Raw genomic sequence first — 16,092 nt, forward strand, 5'->3', positions numbered from 1 at the left:
ATCCTTCTAAATTTTAGTGTATACAAGCCTAGTCGCTCCAGTCTTTCAACATACGACAGTCCCGTCATTCCTGGAATTAACCTAGTGAACCTACGCTGCACTCCTTCAATAGCAAGAATGTCTTTTTAAGAAAGGAGGGAGAGAGAAAACGGGTAATTATAGACCAGTTAGTCTGACATCAGTGGTGGGGAAGATGCTGGAGTCAATTAAATAAGACGAAATTGCTGAGCATTTGGATAGCAGTAACAGGATCATTCCGAGTCAGCATGGATTTACGAAGGGGAAATCATGCTTGACAAATCTACTGGAATTTTTTGAGGATGTAACTAGGAAAATTGACAGGGGAGAGTCAGTGGATGTGGTGTACCTCGACTTTCAGAAAGCCTTCGACAAGGTCCCACATAGGAGATTAGTGGGCAAAATTAGAGCACATGGTATTTGGGGGTAGGGTACTGACTTGGATAGAAAATTGGTTGACAGACAGAAAGCAAAGAGTGGGGATAAATGGGTCCCTTTCGGAATGGCAGGCAGTGACCAGTGGGGTACCGCAAGGTTCGGTGTTGGGACCCCAGCTATTTACGATATACATTAATGACTTAGATGAAGGGATTAAAAGTACCATTAGCAAATTTGCAGATGATACTAAGCTGGGGGGTAGTGTGAATTGTGAGGAAGATGCAATAAGGCTGCAGGGTGACTTGGACAGGTTGTGTGAGTGGGCGGATACATGGCAGATGCAGTTTAATGTGGATAAGTGTGAGGTTATTCACTTTGGAAGTAAGAATAGAAAGGCAGATTATTATCTGAATGGTGTCAAGTTATGAAGAGGGGATGTTCAACGAGATCTGGGTGTCCTAGTGCATCAGTCACTGAAAGGAAGAATGCAGGTACAGCAGGCAGTGAAGAAAGCCAATGGAATGTTGGCCTTCATAACAAGAGGAGTTGAGTATAGGAGCAAAGAGGTCCTTCTACAGTTGTACCGGGCCCTGGTGCAGTTTTGGTCTCCAAATTTGAGGAAGGATATTCTTGCTATTGAGGGCGTGCAGCGTAGGTTCACTAGGTTAATTCCCGGAATGGCGGGACTGTCGAATGTTGAAAGGCTGGAGCAATTGGGCTTTTATACACTGGAATTTAGAAGGATGAGGGGGGATCTTATTGAAACATATAAGATAATTAGGGGATTGGACACATTAGAGGCAGGAAACATGTTCCCAATGTTGGGAGAGTCCAGAACAAGGGGCCACAGTTTAAGAATAAGGGGTAGGCCACTTAGAACGGAGATGAGGAAGAACTTTTTCAGTCCGAGAGTGGTGAAGGTGTGGAATTCTCTGCCTCAGAAGGCAGTGGAGGCCAGTTCGTTGGATGCTTTCAAGAGAGAGCTGGATAGAGCTCTTAAGGATAGCGGAGTGAGGGGGTATGGGGAGAAGGCAGGAAGGGGGTACTGATTGAGAGTGATCAGCCATGATCGCATTGAATGGCGGTGCTGGCTCGAAGAGCTGAATGGCCTACTCCTGCACCTATTGTCTATTGTCTATTGTCTATTGTCTATTGTCCTTCCTCAAATTTGGAGACCAAAACTGCGGGGAGAAAAGATGAGGTACGAGGGTAAACTAGCCAATAATATAAAGGAGGATAGCAAAAGTTTTTTTAGGTACGTGAAGAGGAAAAAAATAGTCAAGGCAAATGTGGGTCCCTTGAAGACAGAAGCAGGGGAATTTATTATGGGGAACAAAGAAATGGCAGACGAGTTAAACCGTTACTTTGGATCTGTCTTCACTGAGGAAGATACACACAATCTCCCAAATGTTCTAGGGGCCGGAGAACCTAGGGTGATGGAGGAACTGAAGGAAATCCACATTAGGCAGGAAATGGTTTTGGGTAGACTGATGGGACTGAAGGCTGATAAATCCCCAGGGCCTGATGGTCTGCATCCCAGAGTACTTAAGGAGGTGGCTCTAGAAATAGTGGAAGCATTGGAGATCATTTTTCAATGTTCTATGGATTCAGGATCAGTTCCTGTGGATTGGAGGATAGCAAATGTTATCCCACTTTTTAAGAAAGGAGGGAGAGAGAAAACGGGTAATTATAGACCAGTTAGTCTGACATCAGTGGTGGGGAAGATGCTGGAGTCAATTATAAAAGACAAAATTGCTGAGCATTTGGATAGCAGTAACGGGATCATTCCGAGTCAGCATGGATTTACGAAGGGGAAATCATGCTTGACAAATCTACTGGAATTTTTTGAGGATGTAACTAGGAAAATTGACAAGGGAGAGTCAGTGGATGTGGTGTACCTCGACTTTCAGAAAGCCTTCGACAAGGTCCCACATAGGAGATTAGTGGGCAAAATTAGGGCACATGGTATTGGGGGTAGGGTACTGACATGGATAGAAAATTGGTTGACAGACAGAAAGCAAAGAGTGGGGATAAATGGGTCCCTTTCGGAATGGCAGGCAGTGACCAGTGGGGTACCGCAAGGTTCGGTGCTGGGACCCCAGCTATTTACGATATACATTAATGACTTAGACGAAGGGATTAAAAGTACCATTAGCAAATTTGCAGATGATACTAAGTTGGGGGGTAGTGTGAATTGTGAGGAAGATGCAATAAGGCTGCAGGGTGACTTGGACAGGTTGTGTGAGTGGGCGGATACATGGCAGATGCAGTTTAATGTAGATAAGTGTGAGGTTATTCACTTTGGAAGTAAGAATAGAAAGGCAGATTATTATCTGAATGGTGTCAAGTTAGGAGGAGGGGGAGTTCAACGAGATCTGGGTGTCCTAGTGCATCAGTCAATGAAAGGAAGCATACAGGTTCAGCAGGCAGTGAAGAAAGCCAATGGAATGTTGGCCTTCGTAACAAGAGGAGTTGAGTATAGGAGCAAAGAGGTCCTTCTACAGTTGTACCGGGCCCTGGTGAGACCGCACCTGGAGTACTGTGTGCAGTTTTGGTCTCCAAATTTGAGGAAGGATGTTCTTGCTATGGAGGGCGTGCAGCGTAGGTTCACTAGGTTAATTCCCGGAATGGCGGGACTGTCGTATGTTGAAAGGCTGGAGCGATTGGGCTTGTATACACTGGAATTTAGAAGGATGAGGGGGGATCTTATTGAAACATATAAGATAATTAGGGGATTGGACACATTAGAGGCAGATAACATGTTCCCAATGTTGGGGGAGTCCAGAACAAGGGGCCACAGTTTGAGAATAAGGGGTAGGCCATTTAGAACGGAGATGAGGAAGAACTTTTTCAGTCAGAGGGTGGTGAAGGTGTGGAATTCTCTGCCTCAGAAGGCAGTGGAGGCCAGTTCGTTGGATGCTTTCAAGAGAGAGCTGGATAGAGCTCTTAAGGATAGCGGAGTAAGGGGGTATGGGGAGAAGGCAGGAACGGGGTACTGATTGAGAGTGATCAGCCATGATCGCATTGAATGGCGGTGCTGGCTCGAAGGGCTGAATGGCCTACTCCTGCACCTATTGTCTATTGTCTATTGTCTATTGCACACAGTACTCCAGGTGCGGTCTCACTAGGGCCCTGTACAACTGCAGAAGGAACTCTTTGCTCCTATACTCAACTCCTCTTGTTATGAAGGCCAATATTCCATTGGCTTTCTTCACTGCCTGCTGCACCTGCAAGCTTCCTTTCAGTGACTGATGCACTAGGACACTCAGATCTCGTTGTACGTCCCCTTTTCCTAACTTGACACCATTCAGATAATAATCTGTCTTCCTATTGTTACCACCAAAGTGAATAACCTCACATTTATCCACATTAAACTGCATCTGCCATGCATCCGTCCACTCACAAAACCTGTCCAAGTCACCCTGCAACCTCATAGCATCTTCCTCACAGTTCACACTGCCACCCAGCTTTGTGTTATCTGCAAATTTGCTAATGTTACTTTTAATCCCCATCCAAATCATTAATGTATATTGTAAATAGCTGCGGTCCCAGCACCAAGCCTTGCGGTACCCCACTAGTCACTGCCTGCCATTCTGGAAGGGACCCATTTATCCCCACTCTTTGCTTTCTGTCTGCCAACCAATTTTCTATCCATGTCAGCACCCTACCCCCAATACCATGTGCCCCTCTAATTTTGCAGTTATTGCTGCATCTTGGACAGCCATCTAACTGAAGACGGCAAGAATAGAGACAGATTGAGGAATACTCGTGGAACGCACAATAAAAATTACATTTGAGTTCTTATTATGTAATCATTTTACATGTATTTATGCTAAGGTAGAAGAAATATAAATGCAGCTTGCAATATCAATATCCACAAGTACTTGATTCTTGATGTGCAAAAAGATATTTATGTTAGTAAAAGCTATGGTAAGGAAGAGAGTCTGAGAAGTCTCAACCCAATTCCATTCAACATAGCGCCAGAACACAGTGACCCAATCCCAGCCATTTGATCCTTCAGCAGTTGCCCAGTCTGCACCTGATACTTCATAAGTTTTCCAACAAATTTGATTCTAACTTCAGTTTTCAAACCATTTTCTCTGCATCAATATAATTGCCTCCTTTCACTTCCAAAAGACTGCTGATCTCAGAATTTGTGTAATTTACATATAATTCATGTTTTTGTTTATTGTCTGTGCTTGTGCCTGTGATGCTGCTGCAAGCAAGATTTTCATTGCACTTGTTCATCTGGAAATAAACATGAATTTAACTCTCCATAACCACAGCTGACACTGTAATCTCCTTCAACACTTTTAGAGTTCCACCAGTTCTTTGCATTCAATTTTAATCACCCTACTGTTGGACTCATGCACTCACTGCCTGGGCACTAAACTCTGAATCTCCTTCACCAAATCTCATTGGCCCTTTGCCTTTCTTCACTCAAGCCATATTGTAGAACCAACCTCTCTTACAAAACTGTTCTTCATCAGGCCTAAAGCATCCTTGTGTGATCTAGTGTGCTACCTTTCACTATAATAAAGGCAGTGGGTAAATTCAAGTTTTTGTTATACTAACCACAACTGCTAGGAGAAGTGGTGGCAGGAGTTAGGAAAAAAAAAATTGGAGTCCTCTTCCTTTTGCAACTCTCCACAGTTTAACCCTCTTGTTATCACTTTAACATCTTCCAGCCCATGCACTTTCAATTTGGCAGCTGTAACTACACTGAGTTTTGGAATCTCCTCATTAAACCCCTTTACCTTCCAATTCTAAGATGCTCATGACCAGATATTATTTAGGAAATTAAGAGGATGATCTCATATTTCGCTTGGGCAGCTTACACCCCAGCGTTATGAAATTGACTTCTCTAAAATTTCAAGTAACCCTTTTTTCCCCTGTCTCTCCATCCCTTCCCTTTCCCAGTTCTCTGACCAGTCTGACTGTCCCTGATTACATTTTATCTCTGTTTGCTTTGTTGTCACCTTCTCCTAGCTAACATAGAAACATAGCAACATAGAAAATAGGCGCACGAGGAAGCCATTTGGCCCTTCGAGCCAGCATCACCATTCATTGTGATCATGGCTGATCATCCACAATCAGTAACCTGTGCCTGCCTTCTCCTCATATCACTTGATTCTGCTAGCCCCAAGAGCGCTATCTAACTCTCTTTTAAATTCATCCAGTGAATTGGCCTCCACTGCCTTTTGTGGCAGAGAATTCCACAAATTCACAATTCTCTCGGTGAAAAAGTTTTTTTCATACCTCAGTTTTAAATGGCCTCCCCTTTATTCTTAGACTGTGCCCCCTGGTTCTGGAACAATGATCAATTCTACATTTTCTTTGACCATTATCTATTTTGATGTCTGGTTTTCACACCTTACCCTTCCTTATCTCTGCGTCTCCCTCACCCCTGACTCTCAGTCTGAAGAAAGGTCTCGACCCAAAACGTCACCATTCTTTCTATCCAGAGATGCTGCCTGCTCCACTGAGTTACTCCAGCATTTTGTGCCTATCTCAGGATAATCTTAGAGTTTGACATCGGAGACCCTTGGACTATCATTGATCGGACTTTACTGAAGCAAACATTAAGCTGCTGGAGGAACTCAGTGGGTCTTGATGAGTACGGGTGTCAGAGGTTATGGGGAGAAGGCAGGCGAATGGGGTTAGGAGGGAGAGATAGATCAGCCATGATTGAATGGCGGAGTAGACTTCATGGGCCAAATGGCCTAATTCTCCTATTACGTGATCTTAGGGTCAGGCAACATCTGTGGGGAGACATGGACTGATGACATTTCGGGTCGGGCTCGTCTTCAGTCTTACCCGCTGAGTTCTTCCAGAATTTGTTGTCTGTTTGGCTTTGTATCTGTCTCCCTCTCTCTTTCACAAACCCTGCTGATCAATGGAAGTTGATGATATGAGTTAAAATTATATAAGAGCAGTTGGGTATTTAAATCAGGTTAATTAAATAAACCTAGAATATAAATCGGGTGCTTTATTTGACCTTACCTATATGAACACCCAGACCATAGCAATATGGGGTTTTCCCACTGTTTCCTGAAGTAGTCTAGTAAGCATTTTGTTCATGAATAAATAGATCTAGGTTTATTATTGTCAGGTGTACCGGGGTACAGGGAAAAGCTTTGTTCTGCATGTTTTCCAATCAGATAATACAATACAGTACATAAATACAATCAAGTCAATCTCAAGTACAATGGGTAAGGCAAAGGGGAAGAGAGAGAGTGCAGAATATAATTCTCAGCATTGTAGCGCACCAATTCCACAGGCACGGGGTCAAATCCCAATTGCGGGAAGTTATCGGGTACATGTGAGAGACTACAGGGAAAATATGAGCGCTTGTTAAATTGATGATCAGAACACGAGTCTTGTTTTGCACTAACGTATCCATTGTCCATGTTAAAATGAAAGAGTCCTTTAACCCTTTCTTGGGGGGTGGGGGGAGACGATGACGACCTAAGCACACATTTTAAAAAACAATACATTTTATCCATTTCCGTGCGTTTGTTTTCCAGATTCATACGTTTATGTTCAGAAGAAAATTCTGTCTCTGAGGAATGCCAAATGCGCTCATCCTTAGAGCTGTTATTTGCAGTCCGAACGTCCAATCACTTGTGCATCTGATTTACAATGCAAAGCGGCGAAGTCTTGCAATTCAACTGATAAACCGCCCCTTGTATCTTTTTACTGACTGCGTAACAATTAATTCTTAATTAATCTGCTTATCAGCAGAATGCAGCTTCTGTTCACACAAGAACTGCTTCTTTCCCGCTGTTATCTGACTCTTGAACGGTCCTCTCAAACGCTAAACGAATCCTTAAAAACCTACCTACCTCGTTGTGGCCCATACACGTTTTAATCTGCACTTTCTCTGCAGCTGTAACAGTTTATTTGGACTACCTTGATGTATGTATGTACTCATGTGTATGATCTGAACGGAACACAAAACAAGGTTTTTTGTTAGTAACAATGAACTGCAGATGCTGGTTTACACAAAAGAACATAAAATGCTGGAGTAACCCAGAGGGTCAGGCAACATCTCTGGAGAACATGGATAGGTGACGTTTCCGGTCGGGACCTTTTTCAGTGTTTATGTTACTGTATCCCGGTACACGTGACAATAATAATAACCCTCGCTCATCTTCATCCCACTGATGAAGAATTTCACCGCAGCCTTCTACACACTTTCTCCTGAAACCTCCCACGTCTCCCTCTCTGCTCAATGAGATGTCACTGAGCCAACCTGCAACCAAAACCAAAATTCGCCTTCGCCCCCCTGCCCTTCACAAAGAACTGACTGGAGTTTCAACAGTGATGGATTTGTTTGAATAGATTTATTGTGTGAAGCGCGCTGAATGACTGAAGTCACTTCGGACTGATTGCTGCCGTTGCGTTAACACCCGGCAAAGTCACCTCGGAAAGTACTGAGGGACGATGCGAGTTGGCCTTTCTTAAAGCATCCGATGACCCCTTAGATAACACTAAACAGCCACAAACGTTCATTTTCAAGACTAATCCAGATGAATCAATTAAAGGCGAACCGGGTCCCCCGTCCCCCCGTCCCCACAGCCCACTAAATATCAGAGCCTACTAGAGTCCTGGAAGTGTGTCGGCCAGAATTGCAGGTGCGGTCTTTTGCTGTGCAAAGTGCAATGAATAGTAAGGATCTTTTTTTAAAATCTAACTCGAACCCAAGGGGCAGTTTTTGCAACCCCACGATAATCGCTCTAATCGGATTATGTAAATTCCTACTCCACAAGGTAAAAAGCCATAGCAGGCTGTCATTTTCAAACAAAGCACTTAAAGAGAGGGAGAGAATTAATAGTATACATTAGAAACGAGTAAAGCTCGCGGCAAAGGATGAGAATTGCTGATTTTTTTTAACCGAATAAAGTACAGTTTTTGCCTGATGCTTGGTTCTAACCACAACTGTGAATGATATGGACTATGCTTGGTTGTATTAAGGACTTCGGGTTTATTTTTTGTACTAGCGTTATTAATTGATTGATTTTTTGTTATTATACAGTATCTGTGTATTGCGGTTACCCATCTGTTAGGCTGCTGCAAGCAGCGATTTCATTGCGCGTTTTCGGTACATATGACAACTAAACACATAAAAAAAGACACAAAGTGCTGGAGTAACTCAGCTGGTTAGGCAGCATCTATGGAGAGCATGAATAGGTGATGCTTCGGATCGGGATCCTTTTGTTTGTAAACCAGCATCTGCAGTTCTATGTACCTGACAATTAAACGCATTTGACTCCAGCGGCAGTGTGTATTCCATCTTTTATTCAAGTGAAAATTATGATAAAACTCAGTTTATGAAGTTGACATTCATCAGTATAACAGAACATTTCCATTTGCGGATTCAAAACTCAGGAAACGCACAGAGTTTCGCACAACTGTTTCCTAAAGATAGACACAGAGTGCTGGAGTAACTCAGCAAATCTCTGGAGAAAAAGGAATAGGTGACGTTTCGAGTCGAGAAGGATGCCGACCCGAAACGTCACCTATTATTTTCCTCCAGAGATGCTGCCTGACCCGCTGAGTTACTCCAGCACTTTGTGTCTATCTTTGGTTATAAACCGGCATCTGCAGTTCTTTGTTTCAACATGTTTCTTCAAGATGCTTGGGGTCCCAAGTACCAGTCAAGCCAGAAAACTATCTGAAATATGCTCAGTTTTCCCTTGTCAGATGCTGCAGATTTAAACAGAGCTGTTGTAATCTCAACACGGGTTGGGCACAGTTTAGTGTGAATCCACGCGTCAGTACTCCAAACACAACATTACCCCAGCTTTTAAACTAGCTGTCCCAGAACCACCAATCGCCTTCGAAAGCCCAGTGACACTCCTGTGAAGTTGTCGAAGATGATTTTAAATAGAGAATACAAGATGTCAAGGACCGAGCCTCTTCTAGCTGGTGTTCACCAAGGAGACTGAAATACATTCACTTGTAGCGCCAAGCAGTGACACATGTCAAACAAAAGGACAAGCACACTATAAATAACAGGAGCCCTCCCGTCGCACCGCGCCCCCCACCCACTCTCCTCTCCCCGTCTTTCAGCCCTGCGGTGATCTGGGTGTCACAGCCACCGCAACACTCACACGGCGCAGGACGCAACATCAACTCTTCCAGCCACTGCATCAGCTAGCCAGCCAGCACCTCCTGAAACAGGTAAGGGGTGAAACTCAGCTTTTAGGAACTAAATAGAAAGGGGCAGCTTTAATGCAATGCAGTTAGATATAATTACCCCCACCCTGCCCCTCCCGCCACCTCCCCTCTCAGTAACACACTGTCACTGGAACAGTCCTGCAACCAAGTGTTTCTTCTTGTTTCCGCCACCTCCGTATTTTTGTTTAAAATTTGTCCACGGATCGTTTACTTTGCATTGCCTGAGACGCGATGCGAACGATCGTTTTGGATGTCAGAATGGCAGCTCACATAATGATGCTAATGCAGTCCTTTGCTGTGGTGTAGGCAGGGGGGATTTTCGATCTCAGTCTGTTTTGGGGAAAATATAAATGTGTAAAACAACTCCATTAACATCGTTAGCAATTTTGACATAAGGAGCCTTAGGAATTGTTCCTAACAAATTGTTTTTGTGACAGGTGTGTCAGAATGCCATTTGGCCAAAGTGCCATGGATTTGCTATCGTCATTAAAGGGTCACCTATATAATTGAATCAAATGTTTTTAAAACGTGGGATCAGCGCCATAGTGGCGGTAAAATATTCGGTTTCTATGGGGAGATATGAAAGGTGGGAATAGGCAGTCTTCCTGAATTAATTTAAGGCTGAAAAGGGTCTTCTAAATCTGAGGTCAAACTCATCAATATAATTTGAGGTATTCTATCAAATAACCTAGTGCACTGTGGGTTGTATGCAAAACAAAGCATTACACTGCATCTAGGTACCTGTGACAATAAAGTATAACTGAATACCTTAAACAATCGTTGAGAAATTAACATTGTCAGAGACATCTCTAAATCTGCAAAAACATGGTGTTACTCCCACAGCCACACGCCATCCGCAGTTTCAAACGTAGCCTTATCCCTTTCATTGGCACAGGGTAGAAATCCAGGAATCCGGAATGGCGGGACTGTCATATGTTGAAAGACAGGAGCGACTAGGCTTGCATACACTGGAATTTAGAAGGAGGAGAGGGGATCTTATCGAAATGTATAAGATTATTAAGGGGTTGGACACGTTAGAGGGAGGAAACATGTTCCCAGTGTTGGGGGAGTCCAGAACAAGGGGCCACAGTTTAAGAATAAGGGGTAGGCCATTTAGAACTGAGATGAGGAAAAACCTTTTCAGTCAGAGATTTGTAAATCTGTGGAATTTTCTGCCTCAGAAGGCAGTGGAGGCCAATTCTCTGAATGCATTTGAGAGAGAGCTAGATAGATCTCTTAAGGATAGGGGAGTCAGGGGGTATGGGGAGAAGGCAGGAACGGGGTACTGATTGTGAATGATCAGCCATGATCACATTGAATGGCGGTGCTGGCTCGAAGGGCCGAATGGCCTCCTCCTGCACCTATTGTCTATTGTCTATTGAGCTCCCTCCTTAAGAGCAGAGTGGGAGGTCCCTCATCACATGGACTCCAATGGTTCAAAATCGGGACTCACCATCACCTTCTCTGGGGAAAATGAGGTCAGGCAGTGAACGATGGCTGTGGCAATCCTCAATTCACAAAAGATTAAACAAAATCCCTGTTAAAATGAATAAATATTGCAAAATGGTCCAACATTTAAATAATAGATGGAGTGCAAATGAATAGGAGAAGGCTATTGTTCTTCTCTGACCTATTCCAGCATACAGTTGGAGTGCTTTAGTTTGTCTCTTATGTCTTTATACTCAACTAGATTCCAAACCCACTTCAGTAATTATCTAACAGAGGTGGATTGATCTCAGCTTTAAAACATTGAATGATTTTTTGCTGCAGTTGGGTTGTAGGTTTTCGTTTAGGGTATCATTCGAACATTCAACATCACCTTGTTTTCTTTGGAATGTTGGAGACCTGATAGAAGTACTGTATATATAGATAGGGGAGACAGTCAGAACCTTTTTCCCATGGTGGAAATATCAAAGACCAAAGAGCATAGTTTTAAGGTGAGAGAGGCAAAGTATAAAGCTGATGTGCTGGGCAAGCTTTTTACACAGATGGTGGCCGGTGCCTGGAATGTGTTGCTGGGGGTGGTGGTGGAGGCAGGTATGATAGCAATGTTTAAGATGCTTAGACAGGCAAATGGATATGCAGGGAATGGATGGGTATAGGTCTTGTACAGGCAGATGAATTTAGTTTAGCTTTGCATCATATTTGGCATGGACATTGTAGGCCAAAGTGCTGTATTGTTCTATGTTCTATGATCCGGTCTTTCTTGTGTTGCTAATTATGGCAGCTTGGTCTGTGCAATTTGGCTGCTGTGTTTCCTCTATTACAACAGCCATCCCGCTTAAATGATTCGGTGCTGAAATGTTTTAGTCGGCCTTATTATTTGCAGAGCACCCAGACACGATGACCAGAAAGGTTTTTAGCAACACCAGGGAGAGATGGAGGCAACAAAACGTGAACAGTGCCTTCGCCGAGCTGCGAAAACTCGTCCCAACACATCCACCGGATAAGAAGCTCAGCAAGAACGAAATTCTTCGTCTGGCAATGAAATACATTGATTTTCTGGTCAAGCTACTAAAAGATCAAGGAATTGGTGAAGAGAGCATGGGGTCAAGCAAAATTGGTTCTTTCCCTGAATCTTGGCAGCATGGGTCCGGAGGAGAAGGGAGCCCTGAGGTTGAGAGTAATGTCCCATCGCCACCATCGGCCTGTTGCAGCAGTTGGATGGAGGGGTCAATGAGCTCACCTGAGGGACATTCCCAAACAAATGATCACACAATGACCCCCAGCACTGCAATTTTGTACCTTAATCAGTTTGCCTTGTTAAAGAACCTGCAGGTTTTGACCCATTAGATACGAGCATAACCAGACCTGCTTATTGCTGGTCTGTTTGTTCTCACTGATTTCCCGTTTATTTACCAAGGTGAAACACTTTGCCACATAAGCCCCCATTTAAAAATAAATCGATAAAAATCAAATACTGGAATTAATAATCTGAAAATCTTAATTCTGGTGTGAAATTCCTGTAGTTAACACAATGTGGAGATATACATTTGTGGTTTGATCTGGTGATATATTAAACTGAAGGTTAATTTTCTTTTTACATCTAATATATGAAGGATTCATGGTTATATTCGTATCATTACCTCCCGTCTGCCTTTAACATACTGCCTCCCATAAACTGAGACTGATGGAGAGGTAGTGAGTGTGTGGAGGAAGGGGGAGGGGGGTGGGAAATAAAGTTCTACGCAAGAGCAATGTTAATTGATCAACAAAAAATACAATTAGATGATTCATATAAGGGATAATTAAAGGAGGAACTTTTTAATCCTTGATTTCCACAAGTGACATTCTGTGCTTTCGAACATTCACTGGCAACTGTAATTGGTGTGCAATATACTGTAAGAATACCTTTTGTTTTCGACAATTATGTGGCTCTTCACATTTGACGCTGTTAATGTCTGAATCACTGGAGGTATAGTCAATCTAAATGAAATTGTAACTAAGCCCCAGAGTAAGTGGGGGGCGATTTAGAAAGCAGGTCTGTGATAATGATGTGTCATTCTGCATTTGATATATTTTAGTTCTAATTATTACGAAAAATGTATTTTATTCTTGTGACGTGGATGTTGTTCATTAATATATTGTGTGTTTTGAAGGCACAATGCAAATAATAACAGAATTAAATTTTCTGCAAATATGCTCCTGTAAGATTGTGAGGCAGTATACTGGAATGGGCAGTAGGTGCTTTCCAGTTTAACAGAGAAATACACCTCCTCTCCTTGTTTGCCACCATCACAGCCTTTCCACTGGTAGGCACAAGGGTGTTAGCTTTCTCTACAATTGATGATAGCAGCACCAGCAGTCAAAAGGTCTTCCATTCCTGAAAAGAGTTGATAACCTTCCTTATTTTTCTTTCCAAAATAATTTATTGTTAATATTATTTAATTTAAAAAATGTATGTTCCTACTTAGAGAGGATGCAATGGATATTGAAATATCGGCCCCAGTCATAAGGGTCCTCACTTTTGTGGATAGAATGTGGTAGCTCCCTGCAAAGTCCGAAATATTCTGGACGAAGTGAATAATGATAAAGTGTTTATATTGAGAGAGGTGATTTAAAGTCACGAGCAAAAGAACCAAAGGAGTAATTAAGATAAATGTTTTCACGCAAATATAGCTGTGTTCTGAAATTCACTGGCTGAAGTGTGGGGGTAGGTTGATTCAATTATCGGATTTTAAAAAGTCAAGGGGCCGAATGGGCTCCATTTCTGCTGCAAGCAATTAATAGTTTCATTCAATTTTATGACAAAGTGAAAGTTTTGGTTGAACCAGCCAAAGAATCTACAAATGCACAAAATACCTGAATTTTACTTTGGGAATGCTCAAATAAAGATGAACATAGAATAACACACGGGGTTTGCAAGCTGACAGCTCTGAGTTCAAGGTATTTATTCTTAAATAATCTTAAAACAATAATTCTGAAGCCTCATGATCAGTTGTGTTTTCAAATAATTAAGTATTTTGTGTAATATTGTAAATGATATTTGATCACCTGTAACTATTTATACTGGATGTTGTAAATGCATGTGGAAATAAAGAAAAGATTGTCATGTTTCTCGATCTTTATTTTTAACCAGCCTTTTTACTTTTGTCCTTGTTTATGGTCTCCTGGTTGCTTGTCATTTCCCAGCCAATTGAGTAGATAGGCTTGCTCTGAAGAATGATTTAATGCTAATCTTGCTCTGGGCTTGGATAAGGAAGTAAACAAACCGAGCTCGTAATAAAATCAGAAAATGCTGGAAATATGTAGCAGATTAGGCAACATCGGCAGGAAGAGAAACAGAGTTAACTTTTCAGGTTGAAGGCCCTTCAGGAGCACTTGGGAGGAGACAAAAGAAGCGTGTTAAATTGCAGGGAGAGTAGGGTAGGGGATGTGTCTGAGGGGATAAAGGATGTGTCTATGGGAATAAGCCATAAATAAGTTTGTCTGGTCATTGAGTGAATGGGAGCAGTTAAAGAATGAGAACTTGGATAAAAAAAGAACGTAAACCAAAGAATGCAGGCGTTGTGAAATGCAGAGCAGGAAGACATGGCCAACTGGTTAGGCTGGACATATCCTCCAGTCCCAGAGGAAAAGAAATGGAACAAAAACAATGAACAAGCTAAGCCACTATCACAGAACAAGTTTACAATTCCTTTAACTTCCAAGTGAAATCAGTCGTTCTTCAGTTTGCATCTCTTCCAGGTTTGTATTTGGGGCTAAACGGTACCGTGGTTAACTTGCTGGGAGTGTTCATAGGGCTGGAGTAGTGATCCAGGCAAAGTAGTCGGAATCCCACCAGAGCATTCGGAGTAGGTTAAATTCAAATCATTAACCAAATCTGGAATAAAAAACCTATAGTCAGTCATGATGAAACAAAAAGGGTTAGGTTTATTATTGACATATGTACCAGTGTACAGTGAAAAACTTTTGTTTGTGCTATCCAATCATATCAGATAATACTATACACAAATATAATCAAGACTATAATCAAGGCAAACACAGGTACAAAAGGATAGAGTGAAGAGACAGATACCAGAGTGCAGAATATAGTTCTCAGCACGGCAGCATAACAGTTCCAAAAAGACCAATGTCTGCAATGGGGTAGGCTGGAGAATTGGGATGATACCCTCGCTAATGGAAGGACTATTTTGAAGTCTGATAACAGAGGGGTAGCTATCCCTGAGTCTGATGGAAGGCGCATTCAAGCTTCAGTATATTCTGCCTGGTTGGAGTCAAGAGTCAACAGTCCTGAAACGGACAATGAAATTCTTACTTGCAGCAGCACGACAGGTTTGTAAACATAGTACTCAATAGACAATACAATAAACAGACATAAAAATATTAGTTCACAAAAAAACCAATATAATGCAAAAAACTAAAGATAGTCTGAAGTCCCTTGTGAAACCAAGGCAGTTCATAGATTGGAGTTTAGTTGGAGTTCATAGTGTTCAATATCCTGATGGCCATTGGGAAGAAGCTGTTCCTGAACCTGGACATTACAGTTTTCAGACCTTCTTCCCGATGGCAGGAGTGAAATGAGAGAGTGGCCAGGACGGTGTGGGTCCTTGATGGTGCTGGCAGTCTTTTGAGACAGCACCTTCTATAGATCCCTTTGATGGTGGGAAGTCACTACCCATGATGAACTTGAGCAGTGCCCATCACTTTTTCTGATCTCCTTCATTCAGGCAGGGAGCAGAAGGAATGGCCGGGATGGGAAAGGTCTTTGATCATGTTGGCTGCTTTCCCTAGGCAGTGTAAATGTTGATGGAGTCAATGGTGGGGCATCTGGTCTGTAAAATGGACTGGGTTACATCCACAACTCTCTGCGATTTCTTGTGATGCTGTGATGCAACCCAACAGTATGCTTTTTATACTGCATCTGTAGACTTGTAACCCAACCCAGTTCACTAATGTCCTTCATCTTTACCAAGCCAGGTTACATGTGACTCCAGGTAAGCAGTATCATTGACTACAAACTGTTTCATTTAAGGATGGGTATTAAATAGTGACCTTATCTGTGATGTTAAC

General features: G+C 42.5%; 1 protein-coding gene across 1 annotated transcript; it reads left to right on the forward strand.

The window, feature by feature from the left end:
• The first annotated feature begins 9,279 nt into the window (after nt 1-9,279).
• Nucleotides 9,280-14,114, forward strand: LOC144592356 (T-cell acute lymphocytic leukemia protein 2-like). Its single transcript, XM_078396903.1, has 2 exons — nt 9,280-9,582; nt 11,909-14,114. The coding sequence occupies exon 2, from the start codon at nt 11,923-11,925 to the stop codon at nt 12,370-12,372; it is 450 nt and encodes a 149-aa protein (XP_078253029.1). The 5' UTR covers nt 9,280-9,582; nt 11,909-11,922; the 3' UTR covers nt 12,373-14,114.
• Nucleotides 14,115-16,092: the final 1,978 nt, after the last annotated feature.

Source organism: Rhinoraja longicauda, chromosome 3 (assembly GCF_053455715.1).
Source record: "Rhinoraja longicauda isolate Sanriku21f chromosome 3, sRhiLon1.1, whole genome shotgun sequence".
Taxonomy (NCBI): domain Eukaryota; kingdom Metazoa; phylum Chordata; class Chondrichthyes; order Rajiformes; family Arhynchobatidae; genus Rhinoraja; species Rhinoraja longicauda.

Bases quoted from the DNA above. Each gene is read 5' to 3' on its own strand.
- LOC144592356 (XM_078396903.1), top strand. From the start codon at position 11,923: ATGACCAGAAAGGTTTTTAGCAACACCAGGGAGAGATGGAGGCAACAA.